Genomic DNA, 26,387 nt, shown 5'->3' on the forward strand with positions numbered 1-26,387 from the left:
AAAAAAAAAAAGAGTTTGCTTTAAAACATTTGTTAAAATATTTGAAAGTTTTGATACTGTTATGTGTACTATAATTATACATTAATGCAATATAACATTTCAGAATTCTCAAGCATCTATTACAACTATATTCTATGCCTTAGAAGTAATAAATATTGGCTAAATCTTGCTTATAATTGCATTCAAACATTATTAAAATTTTCTCTGGAAAACAGACTAATATTTAAACACCGATAATTCTTTCAGTGTTATTTTAGGTCCCCATTGCTGTTTTCCTTATATTTAAGTGAAATACATAGAAAAAACTCCTAACCTAACAATTTTGGGGGGGGAGGGGTGTTAATTTTTATATTTTGTAAGTACTTATTGTGTGTCAAGTTTTCGATTAAATTATCTTATTTGAAAACTGATGAAGCAGGTAATACTCTTCTCATTTTTGAGTGAGAAAACTGAACCTCAGAGACTTAGCTGAATATTTGCTTACCTTAAACCATCTGTAAATAGCTAAGTCAGGACTTGGTACATTGCCTCTGGAAGTTCTAATGAATTGAACCAATGAAGAAGACACATGGGGGAAGGAGAATTTGGGAACAGAAGAAATGTCGTTTTAATGTTTATCAGTTGATTGTATGGAGTATACCTGCCTAAGATAATGTCTATGAAGATGTTTCTGACCCTTCTCAGAAGTTAGTCTATGACACCACCTTTCTTAAACACATATTCATGAAAATTAATGATTTACCTTTACTGTACATATTATGTTGGTTCAGTTAAGATAAAAAAATTAAATAGTAAAAAGAAATTAAATAGTAATAGATTAGGAAGGTATTCAAAGTTAATTAATCAGTATATAAAGTTCAAAATTAGTTACAGTGACTTTCAATATGGATGGATAAGCTTCAAGTCACTGCTTGAGTATCCAGAAAGGCTGATTAAATGCCAGACTCCCCACTGGAAACTATATAGGGCCACACCGATGAATTTACTTTTAACTGCTCATGGTAGGTAGGAGAAAAGGAGCCTTAGAATCTGCTCTTTCAATCATAACAGAGGTAACTCTAATACTTACTGAGATTTGAATGCTATAGACTTACACACAATGCCTCTAATTCCTCAATTGCAGTCCGATTTTGGTCCCCACTCATCTATTGAAGTTGCCATTCAGTGATATCCCAAATGCCAATCTTAAGTAACATTTTCCTTTAATTTAGTAGGCCTTTTTCCTTGTTTGACGTTATTTAATCATGTGGAAATGGTTAAGCCACTGGCATCTGTAACACTGTGTTATCTTTATTCCCTTTGAATCTTTCCAGCAGTCTCTTCTCTTTTACTCTGTGAACACTTTCTTACCTTTATTTAGATGTTTGTGCTTCCCAGAGTATCTTCTCACTATATCTACTCCTCTTGATTTATCTCACCTACTTACTTGGATTCGATTATACCAATATACTGACAACTCCCAAATTTAACCTTCACCTCAGATTTCCTTTCCTGGCCTTCAAACACGTATTTGCCAACTGCTAGAACTCCTTACCCAGATTTGCTTCACAGACTTCCAACTCAAAATGTCCTGAGAATGAACCAATAATCTTTCTCCTTAAACTAGTTTGACTTGGCATATTTCCATTAAACCTCTTGTACCATTTTTTCCCAGTCACTCAAGGAGGACATGAGTATTCCTGGACTAGGACTATTTGTCTCTTTCTTTGCCTTACCTCTGATATTTTTTTTGGACCAACAACTTTCTTCTCATTTTTATGATCATGGCTCTGATTCAGATTTCTTCAGCCTTCACCTTTAGTATGCAATATTATCTTATTGCTCTCCCCTGCAATTAAATCCAACCTTTGCAGACTCACCAGAATAACCTACTAATGTATGTATCTATGTCAACCCTTTCTTGAAAAACATCCAGCGGTACCACATTACATACAAGATTGAGCACAAGCTCCTTAATATAACATAAACAGACCATGTTAATCTTTGTTTAATAATTTGGATTTACCTCTAATCTCTCCAACCTCTTCTCTTACCACTCCCTTCCTTGAAATTTTCAGTCCAATAACACAAAACTGTTTGTGGTTGTCCATTCATACCATCCAATACTTGTGTGAATGAACTTTATCTTGGCCTCCTTATTCAAATATATCACTGCCTTATCAATTTCTCTAACTGGATACCAGATATTATGTCAAATTTTATTTGCCAAAATTAAACTCCTAGTTTTACTCCACCCACATCTCCAAAGAACTGCTCTTTCTATAGTCTGCCCATTTTAGTAAAACCAAATATATTCTTCTAGTTGCTCAGTGAATTGAGCCCCAAACCTAAATCCTTGACTACTCTTTTTCTCACATTTCATAATGAATCCTCAGCAATTCCTGTCAACTCCACAACCACATTTTTACCAGAACCAACACTATCATTACCACTACCATTCTAATACAAATCATTTCTATCATTCATGGCTATTTTGAAAATAGCCTCTTAGGTTAGTGGGCATTATTCCTCTTGCTTTCCCTCTGATACCTGCTTTGTCCTCACACTGTCTTTTCTCTACCAAGTAGTCAGAGAGAACTTTTAAAACATAAATTCACATGTTCCTCTCACCTCTATCACTCTCTCTCTTAACATGCTTTGATTTTCTTCATAGCACTTATCACCACTTGATATATACTTGTGTATTCCTGGTTTCTTCCCACTATAATGAAAACTCCATGAGACCACAGACTTTTTGTTTTCCACTTACAACAATGCCTGGTTTATTTTGTTGAATAAATGAGTAAATTAATGTAGCTTAGGTGTCTCTTATGTCAGGTAGTTTTTACTGATCAACATGATTGCTTAAGTACCCCTCGTCCATGCCTTCTTTACAATAGAGTACATATCTCCATTTCTTTATTCCATATTGATTGATAGGTTTGGGTAAATCTCTCATTAGATTGATCTTTGAGAAGGGGAAACTGCCTCTCTCATCTTTTTAATTTCAGTGCTATCATAGTGCCAATCATCCAACACACATTCAACACACATTGGAATTAGATGGATGGATGGATGGATGGATGGATTGATGGATGGATGGATGGATGAATATTAAGCATCCTTAAGAAACATTTCAGATCTTCTTATAATCATTAAGAATAAAAGTCCTTTGAACATAAAATACTAAATTATATAGGTATCTGAATGAAATATATATGGTCTTGCAAGATATCTAACTCTTAGTAAAGAATTTGTTGTTTGAGCTCTGACTGTTAATAAAATAATCTGTATCTTTCAACAATTGAATTTTGTGTATTTTCAGAGATCATCTATAGCTGGATATTTAATGAGTTCCCTTCCTTTGTGGCGGAGGACAGCCGGCGGTTCATTTCCCAGGAGACAGGCAACCTTTATATTTCTAAAGTCCAATCATCAGATGTTGGCAGCTATATTTGTCTGGTGAAAAACACAGTGACAAACGCTCGAGTACTTAGTCCTCCAACACCACTCACTCTACGTAATGATGGTAAGTTGCATGGCAGGGTTTAAAATGGTCAGCCACCTCAACTGTGAAAAATAAAGATGTATTTCTAAACATGTAAGCCTAATACAAATATTTTTTAATTGTCATATTTAAAAGTTCTACACTTTTAGTCTGAGATTATGTATACCTTAGAGTAAAAATGTTGGCATAGGAAAGTGATGATCTTTGGATGAGAAGTATTAACCATAATACTATACTAATGCCAAAGAGAGAGGGAGCATCTGAAAAGACGAATTGTAATAAAGACTCCAGTTCTTTTCTTTTTGTTCTTTAGTGCTCTCTATAACATATGTGTATGAATTGCGAGTGTTTTATAGGTTCACTTTTCATTACTTTTTTATTTTAGCTACCTTCAAACTGAATGTTCAGCTTTTAATACTTCATGGTATAGTTATAATTGTTATTATTACTTTTCCAATAATAGAAGCAATTGGAACTTTAACTTTTAAGTGCAATTCAGGCAGAAATTATGATTCTATAATTATAGGTATTGCCATCTATCTACAGTACCTTCAAATTTAAACACCTCATTTGTAGTTATAGACATTTACAGTTAAGCATTGCATTAAAGAAGTCAAGTGCTATATTACCAGTTGATGTATGATATGTGGCTTGCTCTGTCATGCAATAAAAAATCCATGAAGGCATTATTAAGAAGTGAGCTTTAGAATCCTGATTGATTGTCAAACTTAAAAAATAATCTATTTTGACATTACTTTTTTATATGCTTAGTTTTAGAATATAGGCTGCTGCAGGGTATGCTGAGTTTCATCACAAGATTTTCGCTTACTACTCAGTTTCTCATTTTGTATATTTGACATATATATATGCACACATATATAATATATATCCTATCTGGTAGAGAGTACACATAAAATACCCAGTTTAGAGATGAAGAAGCCAATATTAGAGACATGAAGGGACATGCCAAAGGTCACATAGTTAGATAATAGAATGGAGGAATAGCTGGGAAAGAAGAATGGAAATTGGGAAACCAATTCAGACTATTGAAAATCGCCAGCTGAGAGGTGATGAGGGACAGAATGAAAGCAGGGGTAATGGCATTGGAGAGCAGAAAATATGCGGATAGTAGAGAGGTAAAATTACTAAGATTTAATAATTAATTAAATATCAGGCTCTAAAGTAGGAAGAAGTTTTGGCACAGTTCATCGAATGCGTGATGATTCTCTTCAAAAGAGATAACACAGATAAAGGAAGAGATTGAAGAGTTGGTAAATGTGAGGAATTCCGTTTTTAATATTATGAGATGAAATTTTCTTGGGAAATCCATGTGGAAATATGCAGTAAACATTTAGATACATATGTCTAATATATATAAAAGAGGGCTAGGCTAGAGAAAGATATTTAAAATTCACCATTGTGTATCCCCTCCCTGTAGTTAAACTATGATTGTGAATATATGGTGTCAACTTCAAGATTATATGAAAATGTCCATAGGGTGAAAAGAAAAAAGGAAATAGATATGATTTTTAAAATTCACTTAGTTAAAAGCTTAGAATTAAGGTGATTCTCTATCCACAATTTCCATAATGTTTTTGAGCATTGTCTCATTAATTCCTTAAGAATTTAAAACATCTTTGCCTGAAAATTGTAAAAATTTGCTGTCTAGTCAATAAATATTTCCATTAACACTATCCATTTATGTAATAATGTACACTTGGTTAGTGGCTGAAGTTGACAGTGGCTGTCTTATTTTCACATAATTGACCTAAACATTACACTAACCATCATGAGAGAAAGTAGCACATGTATAAATCAGAATCCAAAAGCAGATACCAGTTTCACTAGTATTTTAGAAGTTCAGTACCCAGGCCCTGATGTGTTGCTTAACTTTATCTTTTATCTTCCACAGTCAAGCATTTCAAGAATAATTAAAATAATTTTAATGCCATTTAGATTCCTTGCCCCTCTGTCTTCTATTGCTATTGTTTGGCAAAAACTTCCAATTAATTCAACTATGCCCTTAATCTGTGACTGCCTTGAGAATCTGAAAGCTGCTAGAGAATTACACCCACCATTGATTCATGACTGCCAAATTCAAATGGACCTTCAGGAGTGTCTCTCAATCCTACTAAGTTTCTGTGGATGGCTAATCTCCCAAAAAAATCTTCTCTGCTTTCCTTAAACTGGACTGCCCATCCAGTCACAAAAACTATATGTTATTAAATTCATCTTCCTACTAACAAAATTAAATCTAACTACATCTCCATCCATACTGTTTCTCCCCAAATCTACTTCAGTAGAATTACTATACTGTCCCTCCTCCTATTAGCACCAATCCCTCCATTCTTACCTCTTTCCTTTGACCTTTACAGCACATTACACTGTTTCATATATAACCAGTACTATGTCTATTAAACTAGTAATTTTTTAATACTAACTGAATTTACTGAAGCAGTTGACACTGTTGACTACTTTTTCTTTTATGAATATTTGTATTTAAAAAAATCATTATTTGAGGGTGCCTGGGTGGCTCAGTTGGTTAAGCGACTGCCTTTGGCTCAGGTCATGATCCTGGAGTCCCGGGATCGAGTTCCGCATGGGCTCCCTGCTCAGCGGGGAGTCTGCTTCTCCCTCTCCCGCTCCCCCCTCTTGTGCTCTCTCTCTCTCTCACTCTCTCTCTCAAATAAATAAATAAAATCTTTAAAAAAAATCATTATTTGAGCAGTACTATATGAAAGGTTTAATAAAGCCAATAAAAAATAAAATGAACTGTTATATTAAGGTTAATATTTAAGTTAAAAAGAAACAGGTGGAAAACATTTTCTGAATTTAAATTATATTATTCAATGACAGTTTTATTTAAGATTTTATTAGAGGATTTCAAAAATTCACATTTCTTCTTTCTGTGAATTATCTAAGGTTATTGTTTCCTTGGTGGTTATTTGTCTACTGTTTATTTTTTATTACAGTAAGACATTTATATCAAATGAATGTAACTTTTTAAATTCTTTTTTCTTTCATGAGGTTCTCATATAATACTAGAAAATATCTGTTTCTTGTTTAATGAAGTTTAAATAATAATTATTGATTCCCTTGTACATATATAGATATATGTATCTCTTCTGTCCTCCTCTAATTTATATTTATATAATAGTTTTCCATTGCTTACCTTTTTAACTTTGATAATGTACTCAAATCTTTACTGTTCTCTTAACTCTTGAAAAATAATTCTTGACTTCCTATTACATGACATAGATATTTTTATCTCTACTTTTTCCTTTACCCTTTCTACACTACATTTATGCCCTTTTGTCTGCTACTTTTACTGTTACACTTTTATAAGTGTTTTAACTTTCCCATGGACTAAGTAAAAGCTGAAAATCAAATTTACAAATTATTACTATATAATTATCATTCAATATCATATTTTTACAGGTTTTTAAGCTATTTCTAGATGTGTACACTGCACTAGATGTGTTCTTAATAAGTGAAACTTTGAATATAACAAAGAAATAAGCTAGTAACATTATTAAGATTTTGATATACTTTGAATGTGATTTTTCTTTTTTTCAAAGATTTTATTTATTTATTTATTTATTTGACAAAGAGAGAGAGAGCACAAGCAGGGGGAGTGGCAGGCAGAGGGAGCAGGAGAAGCAGGCTCCCCACTGAGCAGAGAGTCGGACATGGGGCTCAATCCCAGGGCCCTGGGATCATGACCTGAGCCGAAGGCAGATGCTTAACCAACTGAACAACCCAGGCACCCTGGTTTTCCTTTTTTTAAATATTGAATGTAGTTTTTTTCTTAAAATTCTCCTAAGATACAATTAATAGTTTTAATAATAGTGTTGAAATATAAACATGAGTCATCACAAAGCAAATGGTAAATGAAACCATTAGTATGGTTAAAAAAGTCCATGAAAAGAGTATGATATGAAGAGATGTGAGCTTAGGACCAAGTCTTGCATAATCCAAATTGCTTTGGAAGAGTAAAGAATAAAAATCCTGCAAAAGGTAGTGACAAGAAGTCAGAGAAGTAATGGGAAAAACAGAAGTGTAGTATCAAGAAAGCCAATGGAAATGAGTATTTGAACAAGATGTTAGCATACAGCTCAGAATGGTGACTTGGTACATGCATTTGTTGCCTGTTCCCTTTCTAAGACCCTACAAGAAGAAATCCATATCATTAATGAGAATGCTGGAGGAGAGAAAGTACTTCATTAACAAATGAGACATTTTGATACATTTCTGGGAGAATAAAGGAGGATGTGAATTAAAGGATTAAACGGAGAAAACTAAAACTTAGAATAAAGTTTAAAAGATCTAAAGAAGGGGCTAAGGGCCATGTGCCTAGTGGAAGCCTGGAAAAGCTTTGAAATCAGTTAGCTGTGGAGGGGGGCATAAGACTGAGCAAAGAGGGATTAAAGGTATGTATGAGGAACAACAGTTTCAGTGAAATATTGGAATCCCACCCCTTCCCTATACCTACACGCAAAAAGAACAAAAGACAGATCTCTTAATAATATAAATGAACTTTTCATGGAAGATTAAAGTACTTAATATGGTGATGATGCACAATATAAAAACTTCTTTTTCTGGCATTTGATGTCTGCAGCCTGAAAGCCAGTTCCTTGCCCTCACATCAAAGCAGAACTGATTGTCACACTTCACCTAGCTATCCCCTACCTCAGAAGGGAACGAATTCTATAGTTAACCCTCACCAAGTTCCAAGCTTCTCAAACTATATTTATATGCAATCTAAGTTAACAGTTTTTATTAAAAATTACTGAGCTTACTGAATGGTTATAGAATTCATACCAGGATAATGTGTGAAAAATAGGAAACTTTTAATATTACTCCAAGAGAGGCACAGATTAGACTGAAATCATTTTTAATTCAAAAGTTTCATATCACTATTTGATCTCTCCTCAAAAAGAAAATAATTGAAAAGTATATTCATAAGAAAGACATATTCCTGAATGTTTTCCCAAGTAGGTGGCATATATTAAACACTTAGTCTGAAAATAAAAATAGGATACAATTGTGGATGAATCCATTTGTTGTAGCACGGTCAGCTGCAATTCCTGCTGGGTTTTATAAACCTCTCAATGCCAGTGACAGGCATTGTAATGGATATTTCTGCAAACTTGGCAAACACCTCTGCAGGGGCTTGAATATAAAAACTACGTGTAATCTGCTGTGACCATACAGTTAGCTATGAAAATCATTTCAAGAACACTGTGTCTTTGGGAAAAAAAAAATAGACCTTTCTAAAAATAATAGAAGCTATATACATAGGCACATTATTTCCTTTCAAGTACAAGTAAAATTTTACTTTATAAAATGTATTATTGTAGAATGTATTGTCTTAGCTTGGGTTTTCCTAAAGGAAAGCTTGAAACAAAATTTGCTTGTAGGTAGTTAATTGGAATTTATCCCAGAGAGCAGGAGTGAAGGATGGGTTGGACTTGAGGCATGAAACAGTGTAAAGGGGGGTTGCACTATGGAGATGACCACTTCTACAGACCACTGGAGCTTGATTCCACAGGACCAGAACCTTATGAAATGCACTCAGAGCAGTCTCCTTGGTGGGTGTATCATTGACCTTCCATCTCCCAATCCCTGAGGGTGGCACCACAAGCAGTTAACTCTGCACTTGCACTGTTGTCCTCAAGTTGCAACTGTGTGAAACTTGTTGCTCTGCACAGACTGGTTACAGGGGTAGTTGAGGGAGTAAAAAATCTGGCCAAGATGATTTGAACTGGTACGTAAGAGAGGTCTAAAACAAAGATGGGGAAGCTTTAGATCTGAAGTGTGTGAGTGACATGATCAGATTTCCCTCTGCTGACCCTGTGTGAAGTTATCCTCACACATTCACAAATGTGTATTCCATACCAACTATGTGTTAGATAATTTGTGAGGTACTAAGGATATAATGGAGGACAAAGCAAATACAGTAACCATCCTCTTATAGTTACAAGGGAAGATATTACCTTAAACGCTGAATGTAACTTGCATCCTAGGATCTGCTTGTTTTCACTGAGTGTCCCTTGAGGCCAGTGTCACATATCATTTCATTAAAACCAAAACAAAGCACTTATGAGTAATACCAATTTTTGCTAATGGTTTGGAGGGTAATTAATGAAGTTCTGGCATTCCACATAACACAGTAAAATGTATTGAACACTTCCCTTTAACCACATCTTTCTTTTGCCAAATTTTCCTTCCTGCAGCTGCCACATCTCTCCGTCAAAACATTCCTACCTCTCCCACAGCACTGTTGCCTCTAGTCTCCCTTCAGGGTCTCACTATCTCTCTTTTAATTATGGCAATTTCATACTTTTATTTCTCCTCTCATCTGTGTTCCCAGCTGAATTTTGAAGATTTTTTTAGTTAACTTTAGTTTTGTGTAATCAACATTTATGTCTATTTACTACCTGTAAGGCATTGCTTTAAACACTTTACAAGTGTTAAAGTGAAAGGAGGGAAAATATATAAAAGCAAATATTAACTAGTCCTGATATTATAAAAGATATTAAAAGAACTTGAACTAGTCCTGATATTATAAAAGATATTAAAAAAGAACTTGAACTAGTCCTGATATTATAAAAGATATTAAAAACATTTCTAGGGAAAAAGAGAATCACCACATTCTGATAATAGGTTTAAATCTTCAAGAAGATATAGCAAAGCATCTTCTTACTATCCATTATGTACAGGACCAGGCTACTCATTTGTCTTCCAGTCCAGATAGGATTTTTCCTATAAGATATCCCTCCTTCCTAAGGCAGAATTCTCTCAGCCCCCTTCCCTAGGGTTATAATGGCTCCATAGTGTACAGAGAGGATAAGAAAAAGAAAGAAAGAAAGAAAGAAAGAAAGAAAGAAAGAAAGAAAGAAAGAAAGAAAGAAAGAAAAAAAGAAAAAAAGAAAGAAAAAAGAAAGAAAGAAAAAAAGAAAGAAAGAGAAGAAAGAAGAAAGAAAGAGGGGGAAGAAGGAAGAAAGAAAGAGGGAGAGGAAGGAAGGAAGGAAGGAAGGAAGGAAGGAAGGAAGGAAGGAAGGAAGGAAGGAAGGAAGGAAGGAAGGGGTAAAGAAAGGACAAATGAATTGGTCCATGGTCCTTTTCCCATCTTTGGAGTTGGAGAGTATAGTAGAGAGAAGAATACTTGAAGAACTAACTTGAGAAAGTAAGTAGGAATAGATTCAGAATGCTTGCAGAAAGATTGGCCTTTGTTAGAAAATTCATCAGTTGTCACAGTGAGAAGAAAAATAAAAAGATTGTAGATGCAGATAACCTACTATTTGGTAGTGGGAAATCTGATGACATTTTTTATTGAAGTATAATTAATATACAGTGTTATATTAGTTTCAGGTTATAATATAATGATTTAAGATTCTCAGTATTCATCAAAATAAGTGTACTCAATCTTTATATATTTCACCCATTCCTACACCAACTTTTTTTTTTTTTTTTTAATGAGCTACAGGCAAAGTCATCAGTTGAGAATTTATGTGTGGACAACAGGTTTATTTTTAAGACAAGAATTATGTCAATAAGGAAATTATACACAGCTCCATTAAATTACTACTGAATAATTCAGATCCTATGAGCAATGGAAGGATAAAAAATGGCATGCCTTTGAAGATTGTGGTAGGCTGAAAAATGACCCCCAATTCTAATTCCTAGAAACTTTAAATGTTACTTTTATGGTAAAGGGACTTTGTAGATGTAACTAAATTAAGGATCTTGATATGGAGACATTACCCTTGATTAGCCTGGATCACTCTAGATGATTAGTGTCAGCCTTAAACGTAATCACCAATGTCCTCATAAGAGGGAGACAGAGGGAGATTTGAACACAGAAGAAGTAAAGACAATGTGATGATGGAAGCAGAGACTAGAGTGATGTGCTTTGAATTTGGAGGAAGGGCCAGGAGCTCTAGAAGCTGGAAAAGGCAAGAAAATGGATTTTCTCTAGAGCCTCCAGAGGGAAGGTAGTCCTGCCTTCAAGGGAGGCCACCTTGATTTAGGCCAAATGAAATTTTAATCTTCAGATGTTAAACTTCTGACCTTAAGAATTTAAGAGAATGAATGTGTTAACTTTAAACTACCAAGTATTTTGTTAGAACAATGAAGGAAAACTAATACAAAGACCAAACAGAAATCTAGAGAAAAGTATTTTTACTTGTCTTGTGGAGTATTTATGGTTACTGAAGCAGTGTGTGAGAGCTGGCTTATTCCTGTTTGCAAGAGTTCATTGTGTACCTCTCTTCACCTCTTGGTAGCTTGATATTTTTGTTCAGAATTTTCAACTTATGGATAGTTCCTAGGGGGCTTGGAAAGCTTGTAACAAGAACACTCCTACTCAAGTATATTTATCTATGTGAAGGAAGCTGAATAATATTAAGGCTTTATGTCAAATTCTACAGGAATATAGAAACTTATTTGGCTTTTATTTATCTTTTATTTATTTTGCTATGTGTCTCTCTGGAAAGCTTATCATCTGATATGATACAAATGAAATAAAAACATCAAGAAATCATTGGATAATTTCTGAATAAAATGAATATTTGTTTTGCTCAGATGTCCTTGACAATCAGTCATTGCATAAAATTCAATTTCTCCTCAAGCAGACTTATAAAAACAATTTGAACTTTTATCTATAGAAATAAGAATTTTTATCAAGAAAAACAATGTTCATCTCTTCATTGACTCTCTTAATATGTCTTAGAAACTTTGAAGAAATATTTAATAAGTACTTACAAATAATAAGATAAAACTGTTAAATATGTATATAACTTGGGTTTTTTACTTATTTCCTTGTTATTGTGATTCAGGAAATAATATCCCAAAGGATGTAAACTTTTGATATTTAGCATTGTAACAGTGAATATATCATTCTTAATATAAGAAAGGAAAGTGAACTTTGAGTTATTTTTTGTAAGAGTGGAAGATGTATGTTCAGTTGTGTTAATCTGACTTCCCTTTCTGTTGTCAGGCTATTCTACACTGTCTCCATTGCTACACTATCTTTCTTTATTTAATAACCTGAAATCTGGCATTGAGTCTCACCACACCACTCACTGTGTTTTCTCAAAATTGGTCATCTATCTGTTCATCAAATATATCAGTGTTTTCTCAGCCTTCATCATTCTTGACCTCTTTGTAGTTTATGTTTAAACCTGAAAATATTCTTTTTATTTTCTTTTTTTTAAAAGATTTTATTTATTTATTTGACAGAGAGAGAGAGCGAGAGCAGGAACACAAGGGGGAGTGGGAGAAGGAGAAGCAGGCTTCCCGCTGAGCAGGGAGCCCTATGCGGGGCTCAATCCCAGGATCCTGGGATCATGACCTGAGCCGAAGGCAGATGCTCAAAGACTGAGCCACCCAGGCACCCCGTGAAAATATTTTTTTTCTTGACTTGCCTGGCAGTAGACTATCCCAAAGAGTTTCATCAGCACCTTTAACTGTCTCTTCTCAATCTACTCCCTAAATCAATCACTCCATTTAGTTCTCTATCTGTGTCCATTCACCCATTTGTCTGCCTTGTTTACACTTGGCATTGTTTTAGAAAAGATTTAAGGAGCTTTAATCTTGTAAATATAGATATTCCTCCAGGATTCTACTCCTGAGTCCCACCTGTTTTTCTGTTTTTTTTTTCTTTAGTGAGCACTTCTATTTCTCTGTTTCCAATTTAGAATCTTCCCATGAACTAATTTCTCCAGCTGTGTTGTCAGTAAGATCACCTTTCTCTTAGACATCTAATATAAATATATCTGGGTCAATTAAAATCCTCCAAATAAATAAGTTCCACATAAATAAGTTCCACATAAATAAGACCACATAAATAAGTTCCATGAGTTTGGCAAGCTCTGTGAATTCTACCTCTGTGATGTTATTCTCATTCATCTCCTTATTTCAACTTCTAATTATAATACTCTCTGTTTCTTGCATAGATCAGTGCCTTTCAACCACCTTTTTCTACAATTCACATAAGGTGAATAGTATTTACATCCAAAACTCACTTTCAAAATGTTTGCCACAGTTTAGACTATAGAAGAAAAGAGAGGCTGTAGGTGCAATGCCAGTAAACTAGCTGTTATACCACCTCCTTTATCATCAATCCAAAAAGCTTACAGGAAGCAAGCTCATGAGAGTAGCAACATTTCAGAGATTTAAACTAGAATCTATTTTGATTAATTTTGTTTAAAGTAAATCAGTCAGAAAGTTGGGTTTGATTTACTATCTATATTATCCTTGGACAAGAGACTTAACTTGTCTGCAGTTCAGTTTATTCTTCTGAACATGGGATAGCATGGATACTTGTCTCATAGGATTCTTGTGAGGACTAGGGCATGAATATGTGTAAAGCAATTAGAAAAGTGCCTATTACATGATAAGCTTTAGTAAAAGTTAATTAACACAGTATTTATCACAAAATCCCTGCTGTATTTCACTAGTGTGCGGGTCATTGCAAATAGGAACTACTTTCCTGGTTCCATTACTTTAGTGTTTGTTGCTGCTGTTATTTACTGTGTAAATTCAAACTCCTCTGTGTAGAATTGATGTTTTAATAGAGTTTTTTGTGGGGGAGGGAGTAGCAGTGGGAGAAGTTTTATATTTTATCACTTGCCTTCAATCATTCTTAATTTAAAATCTACTCCAGAATTTTCTGACTCCATCCATTTTGTTCGTGTTCTCTCTTCTTGAGAAGCCCTCTTAACTCCTAGCTCTGTCTCAAAGTATTTGAATGACTTGTCTAAGCTCATAGAGCTAGTTAGTTACAATAAACAGGAATAGAATCTACTATATAATAAGGATAGTTTGAACTTTATTCTAAAAGTAGGTACTTCTGTTTGTCCGTATTGAAAATCATCTGCCACTTTCATAATACTCACCCACACAACCTTATGATATCTTCATGGAAATTGTATTTTCCAGCTTGCTATTTCACTTTTCTAATTGCTTTGCATGTAGTAATGCATTTAATCTTCACAATAACCCTATGGGCCAAGTATCTATGCTATTCTCATTACCTGAAAGTTTAGAGATTTTATTATCCCCATATTAAGATATTCTACAAAATAATCATCAAATGCCAGTTCCAGCTCAACTCCTGAGGACTTCCCCATTTCACCAACATATTGCTTCCAATATCTAAGGTATTTCAGTAGCCATAACAAAACATTATTCCTCCACATTATTTAATTCACTGTGCAGCATTATTTGCAATAGTCAAGATACGGAAGCAACCTAAGTGTTCATCAATAGAGGAATAAAGAAGATGCAGTATATACACACAATGAAATATTACTCAGCCATAAAAAATAATGAAATCTTGCCACTCACAACAGCATGGATGGATCTAGAGGGTATTATTGCTAAGTATAATAAGTCAGATAGAGAAAGACAAATACTATATGATTTCACTTATATCTGGAATCTAAAAAATAAAACAAACAGAAACAGATTCATAAATACAGGGAACAAACTGATAGTTGCCAGAGAGGAGGATAAGCAAAATAGGTGAGGAGATTAAGAGGTACAAACTCCTGATTATATAATAAATGCATCACAAGGATGAAAAGTACAGTATAAAGAATATAGTTAATAATATTGTAATAACTTTGGTGGCAGATAGTAACTCCATTTATCATGATGAGCTTTTTGTAAAGTATATGATTGTTGAATCACTATGTTGTAAAGCTGAAACTAATATAAATTGTATGACAAGTATACTTACATTAAAAGTAAAAATAATAATAAAATAACATTTAATAATAAAATTTCTCAAAATTTTTTGGAAATCTATAAACTTGCATCTAATAGGCCAAAGTTTAATAATGTGATCCTCAAACACTTGCATGAGAATAGTCCTGGGTGCTTGTAAAAAATTGAAATATTGGGCACACCCAAGATCTATCCAATCAGAATTTCTGAAGTATCCTACAAATCAGTATTTTTATCTCCAGAAATATATAATAAACAAATTACCAATAAACATTTCTTTGTAGAGACACAAGGAGTGTTTCTGCTCTCCTCCCTCCCCAGCAGCCCTCTCCCAAGTGAAAGTACTAGGAAGAATTAAATCCAAATGATTTTTCTCCCTGAACTAGAAGAGCACTCCTTCCAGGTCCAGTGAGTCAGCAGGCCCTCTCCAAACCACAACAGCTAGCAGACTGTGCACTGTCTTTAAGAATGTTCACCAGCCTCGGGGCACCTGGGTGGCTCAGATGGTTAAGTGTCTGCCTTCGGCTCAGGTCATGATCCCAGGACCCTGGGATGGAGCCCTCCATCAGGCTCCCTGCTCAGCGGGGGGACTGCTTCTCCCCCTCCCTCTGCTTCTCCCCATGCTCATGTTCTCTCTCTCTCTCTCCATCTCTGTGTCTCGAATGAATAAATAAAAAATTAAAAAAAAAAAAAAGAATGTTCACCAGCCTCCAAAGGCTGATCCTTCAGGAAACTTCCAGAAAAAAAGAAGTCCTGGACATACTCTTTCCCTGGCAGTTCTCAGAATAACCTGGGTCTTCAAATGCACCACTTGGACTCCACCAGTGGAGTCATTCTGTTCCAGGTATTCCTTCAGAGAGGATTGAAAAAAATAAATAGTTTAATATCTGTGTGCAAGTTGTCCTCACCCTGCAAATACCAGGAATCTGCATTTTCCATAGCACTTCCCAGATATTTCATATTCTATACAGTTGGGAACCTTTGCCCACTGCACTAAATCATTACTTGCCAAGTGTTGTTGTTGTTTTTTTTCTTAATATTACATACCTCTTCATATTTTTAAAATTCTTTTTTATACCAGACAGGATTGCCAAACAAAATCTGGATGAAAGAATATACAGGATCATGTTGGGAGAATCCTGCTAAAAATTCAGATTCCTGGGTCCTTCCCTTGGATGCTCTGATTTAGTAGGCCAGAAGTGAAGATTAGAGATATTTATTTTTGACTACATCACTAGGATTTTTTTATGTTGGATCAGCTTAAGGAATGTCTGACATTTTATTCTATCTCAGTAAACAACTGTGACTTTAAAGTAATCATCAAACAGTCACAGTATTTCTTCAATTGGTTGCTTTCTTCTGGACTATTTTTAAATGTTTTTAATTCATAGTTTTAGATCACCTTTAAGGTAATTATTGAAATTTAGATTAATATGCTGTTTTTGGAGGAATGTCCTCATAACTGAGCTGCCATAGATGCCATAAGTCTTTTCACTTTATTTAGACAATCTTTCTATTATTAAAAAGATGCCCATTTTCCTATGGCTGTCAGCTTTCCTCATTTTGCCTTGCACTGCTATTCTTAATATGATCTACATGATTTTTCCCTGAGTGTCCAATAAAATATTTGAAAATAACCTTAAGTTTCTTTATAAATCATTTTAAATTATTTCTTTCCATTTTTTCTCCTGAACTAATTCTAACATTTTGTCTTAGTTACTTTGTCTAAAATTGAGTGATGCTATGGTAAATATTTTAAAGTTTCTTTTGTCCTGCAAGGATATTTACTATATATCCTTATTTATACCTTTCTTTATTGAATTATATTTTTATTTTGTGATCGCTTTTATTATCCAGTGCTAAAAATCACACCTAGGATATTGAGAGTTCTAAAACTACTTCTGGAAAGCAATTTGCAATATTTAGAAATGTTTCCTTCACAGTTCATCCCCATGAGATATTTTGCAAATTTATCGTAAAATAATACGACTGATTTTTTTTTAACAAATGTACTGAAACTCATATATTCAAATGAATGTTGTGTTCTTCATAGTAGACATATTGGGAGACAATTTATTTTTATCAATATAATCACACCATTATTCAAAAGATTTTATAACTCAGTGATTCATCTTACTATTTTATAACCTCTATATTTCAGTGCTGTGTAGGGAAGATAGCAGCTGCATAAGTGGAAGACTTGATAATGTTTAACATTTTTCCTATGCACTAGGCAACCTGTGCTGAAAGCTTTTCATACATCCTCCTATTCAGTCCTCACAACAAAACAGCATTTTAAGCCTATCTTTCTTTTATAAAGAATCTGCCATTTGGACAAATATCGGGTCCTCTTACCTATGTTTATATGACTCTGAAATGTATACTGCTAGATATTACACTTTATGGCCCGTTAAGGAACTAACTCAAGGTCAGAGCTGGTGAGACATGTGGAATCAGACCTCTAACTCACAGTGTGCCTTCCATTGTATCACTATGCCTGACTTATAACATCATCGCCAAATTGGGGGCTTGGGTTACTTTATCAATATTATCTAAATCAAATTTAAAGGGTGTGCTTAGAGATGATCCTCAGTATGAATAGCATGTGGGGATTTTTTTCTCAATTCATCAAGAGAGGGAATTCATCAAATTTATTAAATTAGAGTATAATGAGTAACCCATATAAGTAAAATTGGGGTTATGCTGAATGACACAATTCATCTATAGAAAATGTAAGGTTGCCCAATATATAGTGTGTTAATTATCTGCCAAAATATCTGTCAAGAGAATACATAGCCTAATTTTCTTAATAATTAGTAGGTTACTTAATATGACAGCACATTTTTTCTTTAAAGGTAGGTTTTCTTTTAAAATGTCAGAGTACTAGGGGCGCCTGTGTGGCTCAGTCGTTAAGCGTCTGCCTTCAGCTCAGGTCATAATCTCAGGGTCCTGGGATCGAGCCCTGCATCGGGCTCCCTGCTCAGCGAGAAGCCTGCTTCTCCTTCTCCCACTCCCCCTGCTTGTGTTCCTTCTCTCGCTTTGTCTCTCTCTGTCAAATAAATAAATAAAATCTTTAAGAAATAATAAAATAAAATAAAACAAAATGTCAGAGTACTAAATAAATTTAATTATGAAGAAAAGAAAATGAAGAATATGCCAAATTCAGCATTCTAAAGAATATTTCTATCACTCACTGGTTTAATGAATAAATTAAAGCTAACATAAAGAAATGTTTTGCTCTCATCCTGATATCCAGATGATCAAATACATGTAATACAAATCTTAGAACTTAGAAATGATTCATATGTATGAATAGCTGTCTTACCACAAGTTAGTCACTGCCACAGCCCTTCTGACTTTGTCTTTATTTAAACGAAAGATGTATCCCCAAGAAGCTTTTAGAGAATTTGAAATTCAGAAGTGAATGAAAGCAGAGAACAAGTTTTAAAAAGAAGAAACAATGGGAAAAATTTAGAGACTCTAACCACAGAAATGGACTCTCAGGCAGATCTGGCTAAATGCAATAGACCTCTCCAACCTCTTCCTCTGCTATGGCATAATACTTAACTCACTCAGGCTCAAATTCCACCAACTAATAGTCATTTAGAGATCAGTAATTTTTACTTGAGAGCACACATGAGTTAATCATATCTTTTTACTTTTAACATCTTGCTGAGACAATATCACAGAGACAAAGGAATGTATGGGTTATAAGGGAAGAGATTTGGATAAGACTGTAAAGAATAATAGAAGGGAATTTAGTATTACTTTTTTAAAATTTATAAAAATAAATATATGTGGGTGTGTGTGTGTGTATATATATATATATATATATACATATACACACACAGTCAGGCAGAGAACTTTTGAGGCAGACTTAATTATTTTGTAATCCCAGTACTGCCTCTTTTTAATTATGTGACCCACCCGTTCAAACCTTGGTTTCTTGATTCATATAACAGGGATTATAACTGCCTTGAGATTGTTGTAAAGATTAGAATAATTATGCATATAAAGAATCTGGCATAGTTCACAGTTTTTTGTTGTTGTTGTTGTTGTTGTTGTTTTGGCTCTTGGGATTTAAGATGAATAACACACCTTTTGATCCTCAAAGAACTCATCATTTAATCAGGAAGATAGACAAGGTGATAGTTCTCTTAAGTAACATCACAATGTGTGAAGAGTAAAATAAAGAGGTATCATATGTCAGAGGCACAAAGAAGGCAGGAACCAACTACACAGGGCCATCAAGAGTCTCTATAGAGCAGATTTGACATTTGAGTGCAGTGTTGAGAAATAAAAGGAGTTTGTCAATTGTCCCAATTCTGGGCTGAATTTATAGACAGAGGGAAAAACATATGCAAAGGAACTAGAGAAAAAAGGTAAATAAAAAATAGAATATGAAAAAACTTTGTCTTTCAAGTTTTTGTCTGAGGCTGGCTCTGCATCTGGAAAGAAAGCATATGTAGAGAGGAGAGGTGATTTATTTTCTCTTCTCCCTTAAACATAACAATCCTTGCTTCTAGGACCTAGAAATCCAAAGAGCTGTGTTAGTACTATACATCACTTATTATGAACGAGGCAGTATATTTTGTAAGTTAAATAACAACCAAACCATTACTTACAATTTTCTATGGAAAAATGTCTTTGGCTCTAAAACATTGATTTACCACAGAACACATGGAATACAATTCATTCATTGTATAGCATTGTGGAGAAGAACATGGACTCTGGGACCAGACTTCCTGAATTCAAATTCTGCCTGTAGCATTTAATAGCCATGACTTTGAACAATTTATTTTAAAAGATTTTATTTATTTGGCAGAGAGAGAGAGCGAGAGTGCGCACAAGCAGTGGGAGCAGGGAGGAAGAGGGAGAAGCAGGCTTCCTGCTAAGCAGGGAGCCCAACAGGGGGCTCGATCCCAGGACCCTGGGAACATGACCTGAGCTGAAGGCAGACCCTTAACCAACTGAGGCATGCAGGTGTGCCCTGGACAATTTTTAATCTTTCTAATTTAGTTTCCTCAGAAGTAAAATGAGGAAATTACTAAACCAATTCAAAAGGTTGTAAGAATTATAATTAACTTATCTAAAGGACTTGGAGAGATACCTGGTATATAGTGAACTCCATAGAAGGATTGAGTATTATTTTTATTTCTGTATTATCCTTACACATCTAACAGTGATTAGTGCATGACCTTAAATATCATACTTGGTCTCTAATTGTAATTTTAGATTTTAATTCATCTTTACAACTTTAGAAATCTTATAAAAAGGTGAGAGAAATAAGGGGGAGAGTGAGTTATAAACTACAAAAATTATTCACAAATCCAACTATGAGCAATGTAAACAAATCATAATACAACAAGAAGTAAGAAATAAGACCTTACAGATCATATTTGCATCTATCATTAAATTGCTTATTTCCCCAAACCATGATTTCACTAAACCAATTTAAGCCTGTGGAACAAGCAGATTTGTTGAGCTGAAATAAGGTGCTATGTAATTTAATTTTTTTGAAGTGTCCATCAATAGATGAATGGATAAAGAAAATGTGATATAGATCTATATAGACATATAGCTATATCGATATGTAAGAATATTATTCAGCCATAAAAAGAATGAAATCTTGCCATTTACAACAACATGGATAGAGCTAGAGAGTGTAATGCTAAGCAAAATAAGTCAGTCAGAGAAAGATAAATACCATGTGATCTTATTCATATGTGGAACTTAAGAAACAAAACAAGTAGGGTGCCTGAATGTCTCAGTCAGTTATGTGACTCTTGGTTTCGGGTCAGGTCATGATCTCATGGGTCATGAGATCAAGCCCTGCATCCCTATATCGGGCTCTGCCTTCAGCAGTGAGTGAGCTTGAAGATTCTTTCCCTCTGCCCCTCCCCAACTTGTGTGTGCCCCCTCTTTCTCAGATAAATAAATAAATCTTTTTTAAAAGAAAGAAAAGAATAAAAGCAAATGATCACCAGGTGATAGGTATTAAAGAGGGCACGTTCTACATGGAACACTGGGTGTTATACGCAAACAATGAATCATAGAACACTACATCAAAAACTAATGATGTAATGTATGGTGATTAACATAATATAATAATAAAAAAAATCCAATAAGGCAAAAATAAAAGCAAATGAGCAAAGGAAAAGTAAAAGGAGAAAGAGAGACAAACCAAGAAACGGATTCTTAACTATAGAGAACAAACTGATGGTTAACAGAGGGGAGGTGGGTGGGGGTATGGGTGAAATCAGTGATGGGAATTAAAAAGTACATTTATCATAATGAAAAATAAAATAAAATAAAAATATCAACAAACATTTTTTCATAAACAGATTTCCAAAGGCTTTCCAGTGTTGAAAATTCAACATTTGTATAGCTAGCATGTTTGTAGTGAACACTCACTCTGAGTGTAGCCCTGCTTCTGGTTCTCTTCAGAAAGTATTTACTCACACCCAAACAGAACTAGGACAATTTGCAAAGGAGGACATCTTTTCCATTATGAATTCTTTCCTGACTCCCTTCTTTTTCAAAAAAAGGAAAAGTATATCTTTTACAGTCTAGTAAATACCAGTTCCTTTTTAATGTAAATAGTTATATTCAATAATTATATTTCTTTTGGGGCCAAATTCTTCTTATCCTTTATTTTGGCTTAATACTAGATAATATCTTCAACAAATAAAAATAATATGTGCTATGGTGAACACTGTGAATTGTGTAGGACTGTTGAATCACAGACCTGTACCTCTGAAACAAATAATACATTATATGTTAAAAAAAATAAGAAGATAGTAGGAAGGGAAAAATGAAGGGGGAGAATCGGAGGGGGAGATGAACCATGAGAGACTATGGACTCTGAGAAACAAACTGAGGGTTCTAGAGGGGAGGAGGGTGGGTGGATGGGTGAGCCTGGTGATGGGTATTAAAGAGGGCACGTACTGCATGGAGCACTGGGTGTTATATGCAAACAATGAATCATGGAACACTACATCAAAAACTAATGATGTAATGTATGGTGATTAACATAACATAATAAAATAAAATTTAATAAATAAATAAATAAATAAAAATAATACGGAAACTTATTAATATAGTCCTGTTAGTCCATATCACCAAGAAGGATTCTTTTGTGAGAGGAAAGACATGAAAACTCAAATACATTGTGGTTTATTCATCATCATTAACAGGCTTAAGATAGACGCTCCGTTTCATCAGTATTAATGACCTAAGATAAATCTTTTTAATGACCAAGAATAAATGGTACTACAATATATTAATGGGTTAATCATTTTTAAATATTACATCCTTTTGTTGTATATACATGTATATATCTATATAGAATAAAACTGGTAAATTCATTTTTTCTCCCCAAATGATTTTAAAATATGAAATTACTTATGAGGATTTGAGGGAAATTCTGGAAGATTTATGATGTTTTCCCAGACCTGAGTCATGAAAAATTCTTAAATGAATTTGAAGATTAGTTGTTATTTCTAGTTGTATGGATAATTGGTGCTCAATAGCTAGCCCTCATCACTTGGCTTGTAGTAAGCTAGGACTATCTATATGCATGAGCCTACCATGATCGAGCCTCTATGAGCTACAATTAAGTGTAAGGCATGGCTCTAGCCACCAGTCAATTATCTATCTCATTAGAGAAACAAGACATGTGAACAGTAAACATTAAATAAAACATGACTAAGTACAGATGAGAAATGTAAATAGTAAGTTCTATAAGAATTTATAGGATGGATCCATCATAGGGGTACAGTGGTTGTGGAAGGTAATACTGAGGGAGGAAAAAAAACTTAACCCAGCCTTCTTAATGGAGAGTATTTGAATGGATATATAGATTAATAACTTCAATATAACACAGGAATGAATAATTGCCATTTTGGAGACATTCTAACCAGAGCGATGGGTTTATTATAATCAAGTGGAAACTAAGTTTGAAAAATTAGATTTGGAGTGGATTTTTAAGGCTTTACATGCCAAAATAAGGAGTTTGAATTTTATCAATAAGGCAATGGGGAAATCACTATTTTTTTGAGAGAGGAAAATAAATGATGATAATACTATTTTACAAAGATTAAGCTGAAGTCATGTACAGAATGTATTGGATGGAAAAGACAGCAGAATTAGGGCCGAGTATACCAGAGACTGAAGTCAAAGGTTTGAATTAAATTATGTCTGTGGAAAGAAATCAGAAGAGACATGTATAAGAAATACTAGAACGATTATGAGAAAGTTCTTGGTTTGCTCCTGAAACACTCTCAAACTTCAAATGAGGAGTAAAGAAAATGTTTGTAAGAACCAATTCAAGATAGTAAATAAAAATTTTCATAGGAAAATGAGATCAAATATTCAATGGGAGAAACTATGGACCATGGAACTCTGGAACTCTGCTCACGCAGAGTGACATGTAGCCAGACAGAAGTTAATCAATTTATGTATTGGCACTGCAGGTACAAAAAACAAACTTCGTTTCCTCATTGTTAGAAACCACAATTCAATGAGGAATACAGAGAAGTAAACATCACTAAAATGCAATGAGATATGCACTAAAATCATGCTTTGAACTGTGCACTGTGAAAACAAAGAATAGAGTAAAATTAATTATTCTAAAGGGGAGATGAAATTTGAGTATGTGTAATGTATGGTGACTAACATAACATAATAAAATTTAAAAAAAATTGAGTATGATTTTAAAACCTGAATGTTAGTTTATTAAATAGAAGAAAAGGTTAAACAAATTACAGAGAAAGGCAAAAGCATATGGTTGTAAAGTGGCAAGGTTACTTTGAAAAGTAGAGAAAAGTATTGTGTGGCTACAGAGTGAGATTTGTGAGAAGAGTCACTAAAGATAAAACTAACCAGAGAGGAAAGGTCCAAATTAGGAAGGTCGTTGAATGCAATGTGAGAGGGTTCAGACTTTATTTTAAATCACACCTGAGTAAGCAGAGTCTTTGAAGCAGGGAATTAGCATTAAATATATGTATTTTTGTTATTTTTCTTCTTTGTTTATTTGCTTGCCTTCAGGACAATAACTCTTGTAGCAGTAGTAGTAGGAAGAACAGACGAACAGATTTAAATGTTGATCTGGAAACTTGAATTTTTTTTTTTTTTTTGAGAAAAGAATGGATTGACAGGATGTCACAGCTCTATTCTATTGAGTAATGAAAGACAAATGAATATTACATGGAAAATGCATATTACTTTTTGATGAGCAGATAGAATGAGGAGTTAAAACAGTTGTACAAAAAAATAAGTTTGCTTATAATGACCTAGGAGTTCAGAGGCAAAGTCACAAAGACATCAGTAAGACAGACTAAAGAAGAATTAGGAGTATGGTTGGGTCAGATAGGAAATTTCAAATTTGACAATGATAGTTTTAACCAGTAAGATAATTGGAATAGCTGTATATAAATAACTGTAACACAAGGCATAACATAATTAGTATCAAAAGAAATAAGACACCATGGTAATCCAGAAGTAGGGGACAAAATTTCTTCCTGGGGAAATCACAGAAATTTGTTTTTTACTGGAAGAGGGCATGTTATTGTGTGCTTTCTCTCTCTCTTTCTTCTTCTCCTCCTCCTCTTCCTCTCTCTCTTCTTTCTTCTCTTTCTCCTTCCCCTTCCTCACTTTTTCTTCCTCTTCCCCTTCCCTTTCTTCCTCTTCTTCTTTGTCATTGTCGCCATCATTGTCACCTTCTGAGATGGAATGTGAAGTTTACTGATAACTAAACTTTAGCGTGCAGGGGATGATATTAAGGTATTTTTAAATAAGGAAAAACAGCATGTGGAAGTCTCATAACCAAATAAGAATAAAGTATATTTTGAAAATAGCAGAGCACCTCGGTGCCTCAGTCGGTGGAGCATCTGCCTTTGGCTCAGGTCATGATCTCGGGGGCCTGGGATGGAGCCCTGCTTCTGACACCCTGCTCAATGGGGAGTCTGCTTCTCCTTTCCTTCTGCCCCTGCTCATACATGCACACACTGTCTCTCTCAAATAAATAAATAAAATCTTTGAAAAAAAGAAAATAGCAAATATTTCTGTTACATAGAATAATGGATGCATGAAGGGGAAGAGTGAGAGGTAAGTTTAAAATGAATACTTAGGACTGGAACATTGAAACCTTCGAATGGGAAACTAAGAAATCATCAGTAAAGAGAAAGGATCCGTGGCATGCTTTCAGGAGTCGCAATCAACTCTATTGCAATAATGTTTAATCGTCGTGGCTCAGTCTTCCTCACTTAACGGATGTTACTCTGTCTGGGTAACATTCATATTTATAGCAATGATCCATTCAATGTCCTGACCTTTCTGTTTCTTAACCTCCTTGTCTCCCTTGAACTTGCACTCCTTCTTACCTTAGCCACCCATTACCAAGGTCAGAGCCTGAATTTTGTCATTACCAATGATTCTGCCTTCATCAAAATCTCAATTTTTAGTAACAGCTCTCTGCCCACAGCCTCCTTTCTGTCTATTTAGCACTTTCCACTCAAACAATTCTTCAACCACAGGCTCTGTAATCCACTATATATTTCTGTCCATCACACCCTCATGTCCTCAAGTACCTTTCCTTTCTATTTTAGATGACATAGTCACTCATTATAAACATTTTTCTCTATACACTCTCCATTCTATAACCCCCCAGTCTCTCCATTATATTCCACTCACTTGGCACATCTCTAACTCCACCTGCATGCAATCTTTGCCTCATTCACTTAATGGTTATAAATGTGAAACTGACTGTGAATATAAGAAGATACATAATTTTGAATATAGATTTTGCCTTAAATTAATAATCTTATGTATTTTTCCAACAACAAACATAACATCTTACCTGTATCTGTATCTGTTCATGTTATCTTACCTCTTATTAGAACTAATGAGCTGTTCTTGGCAGTTCAGTGCACTGGATCCCATATGCTCTTACCTAATTCAAGGAGTTTCTGCAGTTATCCCCTCTCTCTCCTGTAAGGATCACTTGTTTCCTCCAAACTGAATCATTCTCATCGGTAAACATATTACAATACTTACTATCTTAAAAGCAAATTTTTCTTGGTTCAACTACCCGCCTCCAGCTCCCATTTTATTTTCTCTACTTTCCTTTATAGCAAAACTTCTTCCGAGAGTTGTCTAAACTCCATCT

General features: G+C 34.4%; 1 protein-coding gene across 7 annotated transcripts in view; it reads left to right on the top strand.

The window, feature by feature from the left end:
* Nucleotides 1–26,387, top strand: part of CNTN5 (contactin 5) — a 1,075,732-nt gene that overhangs the window by 763,289 nt on the left and 286,056 nt on the right. For all 7 annotated transcript variants that reach the window (XM_081799059.1, XM_081799056.1, XM_081799055.1 and 4 more), the window contains one exon: nucleotides 3,305–3,508. In XM_081799059.1, the coding sequence (XP_081655185.1) occupies nucleotides 3,305–3,508 (204 nt within the window). The remainder of the gene's footprint in view (nucleotides 1–3,304; nucleotides 3,509–26,387) is intronic.

Source organism: Leptonychotes weddellii, chromosome 11 (genome assembly GCF_054177405.1).
Source record: "Leptonychotes weddellii isolate Sample4059 chromosome 11, ASM5417740v2, whole genome shotgun sequence".
Lineage (NCBI taxonomy): Eukaryota > Metazoa > Chordata > Mammalia > Carnivora > Phocidae > Leptonychotes > Leptonychotes weddellii.